General features: G+C 44.2%; 1 protein-coding gene across 2 annotated transcripts in view; it reads left to right on the top strand.

Moving 5' to 3' along the window:
* Positions 1-13,157, top strand: part of WASF2 (WASP family member 2) — a 41,769-nt gene extending 28,612 nt beyond the window's left edge. For both annotated transcript variants that reach the window (XM_081015768.1, XM_081015769.1), the window contains exons 4-9: positions 831-984; positions 3,448-3,565; positions 4,848-4,978; positions 9,258-9,407; positions 10,655-11,160; positions 12,037-13,157. In XM_081015768.1, coding sequence (XP_080871894.1) covers positions 831-984; positions 3,448-3,565; positions 4,848-4,978; positions 9,258-9,407; positions 10,655-11,160; positions 12,037-12,194 — 1,217 coding nt within the window. In that variant the 3' untranslated portion in view covers positions 12,195-13,157. The remainder of the gene's footprint in view (positions 1-830; positions 985-3,447; positions 3,566-4,847; positions 4,979-9,257; positions 9,408-10,654; positions 11,161-12,036) is intronic.
* Positions 13,158-16,014: the final 2,857 nt, after the last annotated feature.

Raw genomic sequence — 16,014 nt, 5'->3', positions numbered from 1 at the left:
GGCCAACTACGCTAAATTGCCATAGCAGCAGCTGTGAAATGCTTGTGGACTTGGAATGAACTTGACACCTGCAGACTGTCAGAGTGTGGTCAGCTAACTTGCTTATCACCCCATGGATGTGTGTGTCACTTGGTAGTAATGGCAAAAGTGAGGACCTCTTGCTCCCCTGCTCTGCAGGTTTAGGGACACACATGCATAAGCCTGATACAGCAGCAGGCACCTTTTTCTTCTTGCAGCTCCCTCCAAAGAGCTTCTGTCCTCTCCTCTTAAGTTACACTGTTTAGTTGTTCCTGCAGGCTATGAAAGTTAGCTGCAGGGATTTTGGAGAAAGCTGAAATTGGAGTTCATGAGGCTTAATGAAGCAAAAATACAATCTGTAAGGATTCTGAGCTTTATTGGCCTCCAGAGATTTTTAGAAGGTGGTAGTTTTTGTCAATAACCATAATTCTCAGTTGTAATAAATATGTTCCAATACTTGGCTATTTTTTGACTGGTCATTAGACGAAAGAGGGGGTTTGGTTTTTTATGGGGGTGGGTGGAGGTGAACTGGTCAAAGGCCAATTCTACTTGGAAGTTTTTCTGAATGCATATAGATCTTCTCTTTGATTAAAGGGGGTTTGTCTTTCCCCCCATGTTCTGTTTTTATGTGTATGTTTCTTTTTAAAAAGCGTAATTTCAGGGGATGCTGTCTTGAAAGCTTTATTGATGTGGCAGAAGGATCCCATGTTGTGACAGCAGAGAGTATTGAGAACTATAACTGGGCAAACATTGGCTTAGGTTGTGTTTGAAGTGGCTTTATTTTCCTTATTCTTTCATTTCTCTCCTCTTAGTGTCTCTGCAAGGTATTAACACCAGGAAAGCCTTCAAAAGCTCCACAACTCAGGACCAAAAGCTCTTTGACAGAGACTCTCTCCCCGTGCCTGTCCTTGAAACTTATGGCGTTTGTAATATGCCTCCACCTCTTAATATCCTCTCATCCTACAGGTAATGCACCTTATGCTTCTAGCTAAGTGGGGAGGCTGCCCGTTCAGTTGAGAAGGTAATGGACCTGCTCTGAAAGGGCTTTCTTCTGTAAAGACTGTGGCGTGGTCCAGCTAGCCCATAAGAAAACCTGCTGACTCACCAAGGGGCCAGCGGACCTTCCTTACAAAGGCTAAAATGTCTTGGCCTTTTTAGTTGAGAGAAAAGTTGATGAGAGTGGAGGGCAAAGACCACACAATACAGATTTGTAACATTAATGGGGAAACATTTTCTGCTACAGTACTAGAACACTCAGTTGAAATTAGGAACTGGTTTTGAAAAAAGAAGAAGCACTACTTCACACAGCATGCAGTTGACTTCTGCATCACTCCCACAGTAACTGGTGATGCCTTCTAGTCTTAGAAAACTGTTAAAAAGCAGTAAACAAATCTGTGTAATATAGGGCCCATCTGTGGTGGGTAGCCATGATACGTAAATGAAACTCCCATGTTCAGAGCCTGCCTAGCCTGAGTGTGCTGGAGGTGTGCTGTGCATATGAGACTCTAGAGCCAGCTAGCCAGTCGCTGCTCAACTAAGTGAGTCTTTGCTGCAATTCAGCAAGATGGTTCTTAACATTGCCTGCTCTGCATTGGAGGGATGTCTAATGCCATGAGCCTGCAGACTGGATTTCCTTTAGCCAAACGGCTCAAGGGCCATATTTCTCCACCCGCGGCAGTAGCATAATTTCATGCTCCTTCTGCACACCCTTGCCAGATCAAGCATTTGACGGAACAGCATGTGCAAGGTGGAGAGTCAGAACAGGAGGGTTGCATGGTACATCCCTACCTTGCAAGTGCCCCTTCCAGTGGGAAATAAGCTGCCCCTGCCAACGGAGGCCTTTTGCTTTCAAACGCAGGATATGTCTGTCCATGAGGTCTACACTGGGCATGGGGAAGTGCTTACCTAGCAGCTCCCTATATTATTTCCTGATGTGTTTCCCAATGTGCTATGGCGAGAGGCTGCTATTTAGTGGTAGTGCTCACACTTTCCATGCAGAAGGATCCAGGTTCAATCCCTGGCATCACTAGGTAGAGCTGGACTCTGGCCTGAAACCACGGAGAACCACTGCCAGTCAGTGTAGACATTATGGAGCTAGATGGCGGGGGTCTTATGTGGCCTGGAGGCCTCCATTCAGCTCTCCCTCCTACTGAGGTTATTTGTAACTTCCCTTTTGGGAATTTTGAGAATTGATGTGCTTTGTGGTATAGATTTGTAGTCATAGCAGTAAATAAGTTTCTGTGGTGGCAAGCCTAGCATATAACTTTGGTGTTTGTTCATACAAGCTCTTTTGTGTAATCTTGCTGTTCCTTTCTTACTCCCTTTGTGCAATTTGCAGTGCATACATTTGCACGTATTATTGCCTGAAGTGGGTGCAGACAGTTCTTCTGAAAAGTGTGATTGTCTGTTGGTCCTTTTGCATCTCCAGAGACTGATACATCCTAAAGGAGAATGTGCCAGTGATACCAGACAGCTTTTCTTTGCTTGCTATCTAATTATGTCATGTCATCTTGTGAAGATAGTACACATGGTGCAATCGGAATGGGATCAGGGTTAAGAAAACACATATTTACTCAGTCCCCATCAACAAATATCTTTTGAATAGGTAAAAAGTAATTACTGATAGCTGGAGGCAGCTGTCTTTGAGATGCGACTGCACTGCAGTGGAGGTGTGTGGCTGTGAGCTAGTGACTGAGAACCTGTTTCCTCTCCATGATCAGGGACTTTGGGGTGTCCCATCCCCAGACTCTACAGTTTAAACAGGTGTCTTGCTTCTTTCAGGAGCAGCCCGATGGGCGGAGTATAAATAATAAATTATTATTATTATTCCTTCTCAGCCTACTTATTAGAGCAGAGAATCTCTGCTCATCTTAGGGTGGGTGGGAAGAGTAGAGAAAGAAACCCACCTAATACTTAACACCAGTTTTAATATACTTTCAGGTGTGGCCTCTTCCACTTTTCCCCTCCTCTTCCTTGCTTGTCTTAGAAACTTAGAAGCTGTCAGCCCAAGTTTGGAGGACTTGCAGCCTCTTATCAGCCCCACACTTACTGAGCTGCAGCCCATCTTGTCTGATTGGACTACTTGTGAGAAAGCAACCAGTTTAGACTCTTTCCCACATGGGAGTCGTAATCCAACAACATCTGAGAGGGCAACAGGTTCTCTAACCCTGATGAATACTGTGAAAAATTGCCTTCTGCACCTGGAAGGCACAGCAGGTGCCCTAGCTAGTGCAGGATGGGATGGAAAGATTCAATCTTCTTCCACCTGCCCCAGACGGTTTTTAAAAAAGAGGTCGGGGGATGTTTTCATTCTTGGACCACAGCATTTGCATCTGAAATTTGGTGCATCTTAGTTGGGCTTTAGGTAAACATTTGACTATCTTGTGGTGAGTCAGTCCCTCTCTCTCTCTCTCCCCCACCCCCTCCTAGGGATGACGGCAAAGAAGCACTTAAATTCTATACAGATCCGTCATATTTCTTTGATCTTTGGAAGGAGAAAATGCTGCAGGACACGAAGGATATCATGAAAGAGAAGCGGAAGCATAGGGTAAGATGAAGGGTACCTTTTGCTCTTTGTGGGTTTTTTATCCCTTAAACAGGGAAAGGCAAGATATAAGATATTGCCACTGTCTGAATCCAGGCAGCCCTTTTTTGAAGTGGACATGAACACACAACAGGGTTGGTTCTTTTTATTTCAGTTTAAGTAGATAAAGTGGAATCAAAACTGCATCATTGGGTGTTTGTACTGCGACAAGTCATGCCATTTATTTACCTGTGGAGATAATATTTAGAGGCTCTTCACAAATTCCAGTGTGGTGTTAACATCTCTTCATTGAATATAGTGAGATTTGCATCAGAGTAAACACAAATACATAGGATTGGACTACAGAAAAATCTGGCTTTTGTACTTATTTGTTGTAACTCATCAAGGCTGTCTTTAACATTCTGGAAAATAATTAAGTGCATTAGGAACATTTTCCTTCCTTTCCTCTGCAGTGTGTCAGTTGTGTTGGGATTGTGCTCAGATGAAGCATTCCAAAACTAACCCCTTTTCCCCTGATCTGAGGCCTGCAATCCCGGGGGGGGGGGGGGAGATAAAGGGGAAGGACTGAAGCCCCACTTATTTTCCAAAATGTCCATGGCAGAGTGGCAGGGCGGGGAGAGAAGGCAAATGGGCTCCAACACAATATGCTAAAAGGTGTTTTCTCTGAACCAAATTTTCACTCTCCCTCTCCTTGATCTCTTCTGAGGCAAAGGGAGCCATGCTTCTCTTTTGCTTTGAAAGGGATTGTGGCTCTCCAGATTGTGATTTTATGGCACGTGCATGAAGGTAAAGGTAAAGGGACCTCTGACGGTTAGGTCCAGTCGTGGACAACTCTGGGGTTGCGGCGCTCATCTCACTTTACTGGCCGAGGGAGCCAGTGTACAGCTTCCAGGTCATGTGGCCAGCATGACTAAGCCGCTTCTGGCAAACCAGAGCAGCACACGAAAACGCTGTTTACCTTCCCGCCGGAGTGGTACCTATTTATCTACTTGCACTTTGACGTGCTTTTGAACTGCTAGGTTGGCAGGAGCACGTGCATAGTTGCAGACAATTCAGTATAGAAGGAGTTTTTTGAAGGTAAGAAGTGAACACTATTGGTCTCTTTCACCTGAGTTGCAGGCAGAGCCTTTTGGGAGCTGGGACACAAGGTATGGCATACTAGTAGTTTCTCCTATGTCCTATGAAGTCTAGGGTGAGGGGCAGCACTTGGTCATCTTTGTGTCTTTTGTTCAACATCATTGCAGGTTATTGTGGTAACTCATAATCCTTTTTATATATTTTCTAGAAAGAAAAGAAGGATAATCCAAACAGAGGAAATGTGAACCCTCGGAAAATCAAAAGCCGGAAGGAAGAATGGGAGAAAATGAAAATGGGACAGGAGTTTGTTGAGTCGAGGGAAAAACTTGGACCAGGAGGGTAAGAGCTTATTCAGCAAATGGTCTGCTTGGTTGATCTGAATATGATCCACATCTGCTGTTCCTTTGGTTTAACATTTCAATGCCACTCTTATTGTGGCTTTTACATTCTACCAGTAATCTATTTGGTGATGAGGTTTTATAACAAGTCCAGGAGTGAAACGTTTGTCATAAGTTTGCAACTTGCTGCATGTGTGTGGTGCTTAGGGGAGGTTACTTAAAATTGGCTGAGAGTCTTTAACGAAGTGTTTTCAGAATTTGATTATCCTTGGGCTGGCTTCAGTGCAAGCACAGCAGAAGTGCAAAAAACAAAAATGCAAGGAGCTTGAGGTTTCCATTTCTTGAATAGCAGCCCTGTGTCACATGGCAGCCCACGTGGAAACTGGAGGGGCTCTCTGGCTGCTTGTGATCTGGCACAGAGGTGGTCTGTTGCTCAAAGCAAAGTCAAGATTCGTATTGAGCATGACCCACCCATAGGCATGCCTGAAGCAGCTTTTCAGATCCCAGCCCAAGTCAGTTTTCTGTATCTCTGGTACAGAAGTTCAAGGGCTTGGAAGCTGATTTCCCCACTTCTCAGATCTTCTTGATTTTGATAGCTGTCTGCAGGAGTCCTGTCTCATTCTGCTTTCACAAAACCCTCTTCCACTCCCAAATACTGCATGTTTATTGATTTGCATAATTCTGAAATGGGATAAAACGAAGAGGAAAATGAGCAGCTTTGTAATAGATGTTAAGTACATGATAGTGGGTGCATGTAACTGCATGCTATACAGCCTGATGGATCGTCTTAAGGTAATATCTGCTGAACTTGCATACTGGTGCTTGGAGCCATTGCAAGTGGTAATAGGGACTGAGGTAGCTGCTCCTGGTATGACTTACTGGAATTAAGGTCAGAGCATGCTCTCCAAGCTGGCCATTCTTCATGAGGAACACAGCCATTTATAAGAAGAGAATTCTCCCTGCAGAATCCAAATTGAAGGTACTTTCTTCACTCTAACTTGGCCACAAGCTGTGTGTTCCTGTTTGGCCCACTCATGACTGTAGAGGTGGCACTTCGGACATGGCGTTCTGGCATTCAGAACAATTCCCAGCTGGTTAGCTTGGCAGCATTCTAGGCGGTAGCTTTCTACCCGGAGAGATAAGCACACAAGATGATTCTGGCTCTTTCTGATACTCTCTTAACAGAGAAGGGAGGGATCAGAAATGGAACCGTTTAGTAGCCTTTCTCCTTTTAGTTGAATCAGAGATTTAATGGAACTGTCCATTTCAAGGTTGAATGCCACAGCAGGTGGGGAGAAGATGGCAGGGACCAGGTTTAATGGCCACTTCCCCTATAAAAGAATGTGGCCTTCTGTTTTAGACCCATGTAGTATGAAGCTTCCGCCCATTTTGCATTTTCCAAGCCTTCCTTTTAGGAAAAGAAACCCTCATTTTTCTTCCATACCACTTTCTTGTTTGTGGATTTTGCTTTTAGCTCTTGCCTTAGTTTCCACAGAATTTCATAATCGTAGTCTGAAGAACACCATTCCTGCCCTTTAAGTGAGTGGACTGGAAAGCTGTGTGCACTCAGGTTGTGGATACTTGTTTGTTCCTACTTGCTGTCCCTTTAAAAACATTAAAAACATAGCTTGTCTAAAGCTGCTCCTAAAATTGCAAGCATTTCTGTTGCAAAAGAGAAGCCTTTGGCTGTGCTGGAATGGAAGGATGATTGGCAAAGGTGTGTCCTTGCCTTGCCTCTTTTCCAGTGTGCCGTCTTCTGGGCCCTGATCTGAAGGTTATTAGAAAGGGCTGCCCTCACTATCACACTTTTCAGAGTCCCTCAACATGTGCCTGCTAGCCCCTGTTTTCCACACTGATGTGGTCTAGTGGTGAATTGTAAATGTCAATTAGATAACTTTAAAGGGTTTTCTTAATTGTTCAGGCAAGCAGGTGAAGCTTCAGTAACTGTGTATTTATGTCCATCACCTACAGCTGGTACCTGTCGGCTTGGAGACATATAGCAAATTTGTAAAAACAAATGGAGCCTATATCTGAATCGGGTGCAGCACTACAGACATAATGCTGGCCACACAAATGAGTGTTTGTGATTTGCCTGAGTTGGTGTGATCATGGGCAGGCTCCCAGGACTGCACTTCCCACCTTTGGCAGGAGAAGGTTGTTTGTGTGAATTATTCACCAGTGGTTTATCTTAAAGCAGTTCCTGTACTGGACACTTCACTATTTCTAACTGAATCCAATCTGTATATGGCCTAGATCACTTTCAAATGTGCAGGTAGGGACAGTTGGAGCTCCTAAAAATTGGTGGTCCTTTGGAGAGGACTTCCTAAATGTTCAGAACACACATCGCAAATACATGTATGCACATATATTCCTTTCTAGCTCCTCCTGCCTGGAAAAAGTATGGAATATGCAGCCCCACCTCACTCTATGAAGATCTGACGCAAGGAGAGCAATCTGGGGAGCTGGAGAGTCCCCTCTATACCAGTGTTAGAAACTGAGATATGAAAGCTAGGTGCTAAATGGCACATTTAAGATAGGTTATGGGTGCAACAACAGAATGTCTGTTGTTGTTGTTGTTGTTGTCGTTTAGTCGTGTCTGACTCTTCGTGGCCCCATGGACCAGAGCACACCAGGCACTCCTGTCTTCCACTGCCTCCGGCAGTTTGGTCAAACTCACGTTGGTAGTTTCGAGAACACTGTCCAACCGTCTCATCCTCTGTCGTCCCCTTCTCCTTGTCCCCTCAATCTTTCCCAGCATCAGGGTCTTTTCCAGGGAGTCTTCTCTTCTCATGAGGTGGCCAAAGTATTGGAGCCTCAGCTTCAGGATCTGTCCTTCCAGTGAGCACTCAGGGCTGATTTTCTTCAGAATGGATAGGTTTGATCTTCTTGCAGTCCGTGGGACTCTCAAGAGTCTCCTCCAGCACCGTAATTCAAAAGCATCAATTCTTCGGTGATCAGCCTTCTTTATAGTCCAGCTCTCACTTCCATACATCACTACTGGGGAAACCATAGCTTTAACTATACGGACCTTTGACGGCAAGGTGGTGTCTCTGCTAGACAGAATGTCTAGGCACGATATTTTTTATAACAAGAATACAAAGATGAAAATGAATAAACTGCAGCTAAAATCTTATGTTCATTTTTCACATGGTCTAGTCCTTCTCCCCTCCCGCCTAATATTCTTAAGAGGGGCTCTTCTTCAGTCTTCAAAGAGTAGCTGGAAGTGGAGAGGCAGAAAAAGGTCCTCCTTTCCTTCTACTCTGCAGTTTTAATCTGAAATCTTAAGCGCAGTACTGTGCCTAGAGCTTAGAAACTGCTCGCGCTAATTAAATTCCCTGTCACAAAATGCACCTAGAACAATGTGAGTTTCGAACACTGCTGCATACTAATCCCATGCCAGTCTATTTCACCCACTGTTTCAATTTTGTGCAAAGGCTGTAAATTGTTCATGGCTGAAGATATGCAGCAACTTATTTGCGTAAAGTTATTGCGGTCATTATCCTCTTAAAACAACAGTGCATATATGCACACAGTTTAAAAATACGCTTTCTTCACAACCACAATTTAAATAATTCACTCTAAAAGAAAATATGAACTTTTTTTTTGTAAAAGGTTTGTGAAAAGTTCCCTGTCTAACCCCTCTCTTCCAAATAAAAGCTTTATTTCAGTATTATATGCAATATCTCATTCTAATGAGTCAAATTTATATGTGGTGGTTTCCTTTTTTAAAGCCATAATCTTTATTGAAATTTTAAGAATACATAATGAAAACAAAATAGACGAATATAAAATGTTGACTAAGCAAAAGAACCGAACAGTGGGAATGTGCGTAAACACAGCTCATAGAACATGCAGTTGTAACAGTAGGGGACACAACTTGTATTTTAATTTTGTTTAATTAATAAACTCCATTCTCTTGCTGCTTCCCGTGTGATCTCATAATGTTCCCCAGCTGCAGCTGCCCTGCCTTGCACACATTAGCAGGAGAGTCATTGGGATTGAAAGTCTTTTGACAGGGGCTGTTCTCTGACTCTTCATGGGCACACAGCACCACTCTGGTACTGAAAATGGTAGCCTCTTACTAGACTTTCAGTCCAAATGAGCTGGCAAGATGCTACAGTTTTCAGTACCAGAGTGGTTCTGATCTTGATGGCATTGTTTGTATTTCTTCCTGACTTGAATGTTCTGGAAGTACTATTTACTTGGGGTCCATTGAAGCCTTGGAAGGGAAGGGTTTTTTTATCTGATGTAGTCCATCTTGTCCATTTGCTGATTTTTAGATACCCGTCTAATATGGTCTATCAGAATGGTAGCATTGGTTCCAATGAGAGTGTTGATGCCAACTACTACCCCCCGCCTCCGCAGCCAGATTCACCACCACCTCCTTTGTTCACAGAGGACAGTCTTCCACCACCACCAATGGAATTTAGGTAAGCACCACTGAAAGACTACAATCAATGGAATGAAAGAAGCAAGCTGTTTTGCTTTTCCATAAAACAAGTGTTCCCAATAAGACCACAGTGAGCCTGTCATATAAACCCCATCCATGAAGCTTGTAGTGGTAGCTTGGGAGGAGAAGTGCCCATTATTGTTTTTTAAGCAATCCACAAAACACCTCACAAACAAGGGTGCTGCCTCGTGGTTTCTTGCCAGATACTGCTTAGGGTTGTGTTGCGCAGCACATTTACCCTTCATGGAGAGATCAGATTTCCTCCATGTTAGACTGCTATGCGCAGCCCAAGTGTCTTCCCATGATTGCCCATGACTGTCAGCCACTGTGAATCCAATTGGTGAGGAAAGCTGTAGTTACTCTCCAGACTGGGGAAGCGTTTTACTAAGAGGGAAAGTATACTACTCCTTAGGGGAGGTCTGTGGAGGAGGGGGGGAGTTTAGGTGAGAATTCACATACAGTGGTACCTCGTCTAGTGTCTGCCTCGTCGAGTGTCCGCGGCAAACCCAGAAGTACCGGAATGGGTTACTTCCAGGTTTGCCACTCGTGCATGCGCAGAAGTGCAAACTGCTCTGCGCACGTGCGCAAACGCAGCACTTTGTCCAGCGTCCTTTTCTGCCCAGCGACCTGGGCTCCGGAACAGATCCCGGTCGCAAAACGAGATACAGTACTGTATTACTTTTCGTTACCACGAGGGCTTCAAACTTTAACTTACCTGAAAATCGATGTCTCTGTCATCCTGACATTCCTATGCAATTTTGTGTTAATGTTCCATATTCCTAAATCAAGTTCCGATAGGTTTCCTTCCCTCTTCAGGGTTGCTTTAAGAGTGGTTCCTGTAGCTATCTTAGCTGGAAAATGCTATTGTGGAATGGTGGGATTCCAAGGTACCAGCATTTTCTGGAGCTGGATTTAAAACAAACAAACAAACACACACACCCTGGCAACAAGAATTTTTAATCTTTTGAGCAAGCTGTGCTCAAATACTTTCACATGTGTGCATGTGTTGGAATACTTTCCAAAGTCAGCCGTTGGATGCTAAACAGAATATTGGAACATAACTCCCGAACTCCTGGATCTCTTAGCCAAGAGTGATCTAATAAATGAAGCAAGTTACTATCAGGAAAACCTGAGAAATAGTGCTTACCCTTTTCCAGTTTATTATATTTGCAAAACTCATGGGACATTTTCCCCCCTGTCTCCTTCCCAAATCTCTACTTTCAACAGCTATCCAGCACAAAACCAGAGTGGTTCTGGAGGGCTGAGAAAACCCAGCCTAGTCAGCCCAAGCCACCCTCCACCAGCTCCACCTATTGGCTCGCCACAGGGTGCCAGGCCAGGATTTGCACCACCTCCTGCACCGCCGCCACCACCGCCGATGATTGGTGTTCCTCCACCACCTCCACTGTCAGGCTTTCCAACTGCAGGCATCCCACCTCCACCATCTCCACCCTCATTCCCACCTCACCCCGATTTTGCTGCCCCTCCTCCTCCACCACCTCCAGCAGCAGAATACGCTGCTGTGCCTCCACCCCTGGTACCCCCGCCAACAGGAGGTGCACCGCCCCCTCCTCCGCCCCCACCCCCTCCTGGCCCACCGCCATCGTCTTTTGGCGGCATGGATGGGCCAGAAACCCATCTTCCACAACCAGATTCGGGATCATCCAAGGCCAAGTCCTCATTGCCTGCTGTTAGTGAGGCTAGGAGCGACTTGCTTTCTGCTATCCGTCAAGGTAAGTCTCTTCTCATTTTGCATATCCTAAGTTTTAATGCCTGAAACAAGACCAATGGATTGAGAACTTGGAGTCCTCCAGGTGTTTTATAGCACCCATCAGCCTCAGCCAGCATGCCTAGTGGTCAGGGATTATGAGAGTTGTGGTCCTGCAATGTCTGGACTAGACATTTCACGTGTGTGTGTATTTTGGTGGGTCTTACTGGAGCTGCTAGATGCCTAGTCATTTAGCAAATGTGTACTGGGAATACTTGCAACAAACCTTCCTTTTTCACTGCAGTGAGGGCATCCTCTTTGAACCTTTGCAATTTAGCCTGTTTGTAACTGCCTATCACGTGTCCTAAGCTGAGAAAGCAGTGAAAGAGCCACACTTTTTTACTCTCGTTTCCTTATTACTCATTTGAATTCTTCACTGCCAGTGAACCAAATTGGTTCAGACTATAGCTGTTCAGACTATATTAGGACCAGTTGAAACTTTAAAAACTGCAAGTCTAAGTAACTGCTGGTTTTTGTCTTTTCAAAGGCTGATTGTTGCCGCTTTATCCCAGTATGCTTTACTTCAACCTGAGATCCTTTGGTCTTAACATAATTAGTCTTCAATAAGCTTTCTGCACCACAGTCTTCAGATGATAATGTATTAGGCCCCTGCTAAGTCCTGCACCAGCAACATTTGTTTTTAAAAAAATCATCTCTCTTGAGATCTAGCTTGTTTTTGTTTGTTTGTTTTCAGTTGGCCCTAATAAAGCTATTTCATATTACTCCCATGTCTGCCCCTCCCCCGACACTGAGCAGCCCTTATGGGGCAGTCCCACAACATTACCAAAGACCACTGTTCCTAGAAGGACCACCCCTAACCTTTTCTTTCCTCCCTTGATAGGATTCCAGCTCCGTAAAGTAGAAGAGGAGCGTGAACAAGAGAAGCGAGAAGTTGTGGGCAATGATGTGGCAACCATCCTCGCCCGCCGCATCGCAGTGGAATACAGTGATTCCGAGGATGATTCTTCAGAGTTTGATGAGGACGACTGGTCCGATTAAACACCAGCCCACCATTTGGGGGTGGGGTGAGTGGGTTTGAGAGAAAACTTATATAACTTCTGAGATTGCCAAAACCATTTCCCCCTTATTTTTCTCTCTCGTCCAGTAACCAAAGATCAATGTGCCCAACTTCCAAGTAACTACCAGCCTCTTTCCATTGTTGGGATTTGTGCCTCCTTCCAGCAAGAAGGAAACTGAAACTAACCCCAGATCTCCATATTCTCAGGGTCCTAATCAAAAAAATCTGCTCTCTTGGGGTTGGGAGATAATTTTGTAAAAACAAAACAAAAGAACATTGCCTGTCCTGTTGTAGTCAGTATGTGTTGGTTAAAATGATGGGCATCTTGAAGGGCAATAAAACTTCCAGGCGATGCTCTTCCGCTTTACAGCTTTACAGTGTGCATTGGAAATACTCTGCAAGCAGCCGGTGATTTGCCTTATCCAGTCAAATCGGCAAATGGATTTGAATTTCTATTCCCAACCCATCCCATCAACAATCTCCAGAATGCTCAATTCAAAATGTAAAGCCCAATGTTCATGAGAGTTGCACTATATACAGAACAGTTACTCCCCCCCCCCCCAAAAAAACCTCCTGTTTCGACAGTCTGAGGTGTGACCCAGAGGTCATAGATCCTTTTTGCCCAGTTCCATATTGCCAAGCTGGTTTCACTAATGATAGAATTAGTACCTGCTACATGGGCAATAACTTTCTGCCATGTTCCCCAAATAGAAAGCAATAAGCACTGGGCATGATTTTGTATTGCAGACAATATAGCTGCATCATCTTGGTCTGTTGGGGGCCAAAAGTGGAGCAGATTGGTTGCACATCCGTTTCAAAATTATGAGACTGTAACATCTTATAGTAGAGGCTGAGCAGCAGCAATTTCAAGCCATTGGCCCAAGCTCTCTGTCTCTTCAGGCATCACATGGGGACTTTGAGGATTAAAAAGTTGGTCATCTCTATCTGCCTAGTCTGCTTCACTAGCTTGCTTTAATCCTTCAGCAGTTAGTTCCAAGGTCTATAGCAGCAGCTTTAGATCCCCTTACCTCTTTTTAGACAGGTGCCTTTTTACATTAGCTTTTCTGGGTCAAGAGCTCTGGATACATTAGCTTCTCTGGGTCAGTTAGCTCCCTTGGCTAAGAGCTGGTGTGCAGAAGGTCCTTAAATTTATCTGGGGATCCTGGTTACTGGAATAATGACAGCCACTCCCATAATGAGGGTGCTTGTTCTGGGTGCTAATTGGGAGCTCTCCTTTTTTTAACCTGTTTGAAATTCTTTACCTTTCCACATTCCTCTCCTCCTTTTTCACACTGTGACATGCCTTGTAACAGCTTTCGTACACCAAAGGAAAGGTGTCATCTTGTTTCTTTCTGTCTCATGCTTCCAACCCTTTATTACATGTCCTTTTTTTTAAGGGTGTCTGATGCCAGAGCTTAGTGTTTTGTTTTAGCCAAGGGACCAAAGTATTAAAAGCAGGCACAAATTTGTTTCGGACTGAACTCAGAGTCCCAGCAAGGGAGCGGGGAGAATTTGTATCTAAACTACACTATGAGGTTCCTTCAGACATTCCCTGATGGAAGGCTGGTGCTTTTTGCTTTTGGTGCAGAGCTGCTTTAAGCATATGTTTCCATTGTCTTGATAAAAAGGAGACAATAGGCTCTTCACTGGTGGATTAGCACTCAGTGTTAGAACACAGGATATTTGTATCATAAAAAGGCAGGGGGGAGACAGGGTGCGGCTTTCACATAGACCATGCATCCTGGAAGGTGCTGTGTCTGCTGTGATTTGGAACACTGAGTTTCTTGTTCAGGCACCAAGATCAGCAGCTGGCTTATAATGTCTGTTGTATAATGTGCCTTGCAGTTCTTCCCAGTCTTTGCTCTCAAAATCTATGCAACAGAACCTGCAGCTTTGCACTAGCATAACTATTTAGAGATGGCATTTGTGTGTCTGGTTTTCTGTCTAAGGCAGTGTTAGCCAAACTTGGCCCTCTAGCTGTTTTGGGACTACAACTCCCATCATCCCTGACCACTGGTCCTGTTAGCTAGGGAACAAGTAATACTCTCTGCAAAGCCTAGTGTACACATTAAGGATCACTAAAAATGGGCTGGTTATTCATGGACTTTCTACGCCCATTATTTTGTAATCAGGTCAATGGTAGTTAGCGTGGCAGTCCACCCCACCCCACCCAGTGGATGGTTGCACACTGTCTAGCAGCTTGAAGTTTGTAATCGAGTGAACAGAAATAGGAGTAGTGGCCATCCTTAATTGTGCAGAATAAACGTGAACTTCTCAGCATGTGCTTGGACTTCTAAAGGTTTTATAGTGGTGATGATAACTTTCTGCAGTCTTCAGATGTGGATATAACATATGCACAGAGCAATTCATTTTAAGAGTTGAAAAATAAGTTACCTGTAACCAGTGCTATTTTTCTAGAAAAAGAGGTACCGGAACTCACCATGAACACCTCCCTTGTTCTCTTATAATGCCAGTGGCGCCCACCTGAGAGGTGCTGGAACTGAGTTCCAGTGAGTTCCAACTGGAAAAAAAGTCATGCCTGTAACTCAGGTTCTCCCTGCTAAATCTGTGTCTGCTGCTTCCCTTTGAAATGGGCAGCATGATGCATTGGAGAATGACATGCAGCCAATGGGGGTTTAAGATGAACGGTTTAAAATAAGAGATTGTTTGACAAGATTGTATCATTGAGGCTTGTGAACCTCTGGCTGCAGCCGTGTAATGGGGGCTGTCAAAATACTGAACAGCCTGCCCCATTTTTGCAGTAGAAACAGGTACTGTTTCTGAAGAAGTGTGTATCTGAAGAAGTGTGCATGCACACGAAAGCTTATACCAAGAACTAACTTAGTTGGTCTTTAAGGTGCTACAGGAAAGAATTTTTTACTTCGACTATGGCAGACCAACACGGCTACCCATCTGTAACAGGGAACAGCCATTGTTCAGTTAAGTGAAGGGGAGGAGCAAATTTCTTGAAAACCCTTATGCTTGAGCCTTTTTAGGCCCCAGGACTCTTAAGCACATCCAATAGAACTGTGGTACCACCCATTGCATTCTGCAGAAAGCTTGCCAGTTACTCTGCCCCCTTCTCTTTTACTTCACAGCACATTTCCAAGTCAGTCCTTTTTCAAGCTCTTTAAGCCTTTGCTTTTAAAGTGCTCTTTCTCTTCTTCCTTGGCTCCAATTTTCGACCACAGCCACCTGGGATGCAGAGTGTTCGGTCTTAAACCTCTTCTACAGCCAATGAATTTCCGCTTCTTTCCTTGCTTCTCCATCACCGCTGACCAAACCCAAGGAGACAGACCCTTGAATGTCCCAGAGGCCACAAGCAGCCTTTCAGTTCTCTAAAATGTGCCTCCTTTTGAACTACATGCTTGGGGAAAGGAGAGAGTGTCCTTTTTGACAAGCTGTTCATGCCTTCAGAGACTTTCAAGCTGTTCTGTGTTTGATTTTCTTTTGTATGTACCTTAAAAAAAATCTTTATAAAGTGTGGGGTGGGATAAGGGTCTGATTATATTTTTTTTTGTATTGCCGCTTTTAACACAATTCATTTTAAATGATTTTTTTAAAACTAACCAATTTCTTTTTGTTTCCTGTCTAGGCTTTGATAAGTGCCTTATTTTGTATGACACAAATATATTTATAAGAGTAATTATTTCATGTGTATTGTTAGGGGCTCACCTAAACAAAAGATGGAATGCTGAAAGAAACCACCTTTAATTCTCCCCCTTCCCCAGTTCCCCTGGTGGATTTTACGGTAGAGAAACATCATTAGATGCGCCTTGGTATCTGTGGGTTATCAGTGGT

The sequence above is a fragment of the Podarcis pityusensis genome (assembly GCF_964106645.2).
Source record: "Podarcis pityusensis genome assembly, chromosome: 8".
NCBI lineage: Eukaryota > Metazoa > Chordata > Lepidosauria > Squamata > Lacertidae > Podarcis > Podarcis pityusensis.
The sequence above is the reverse complement of the archived record's forward strand: the minus strand, read 5'-3'. Positions and strand labels throughout refer to the sequence as shown.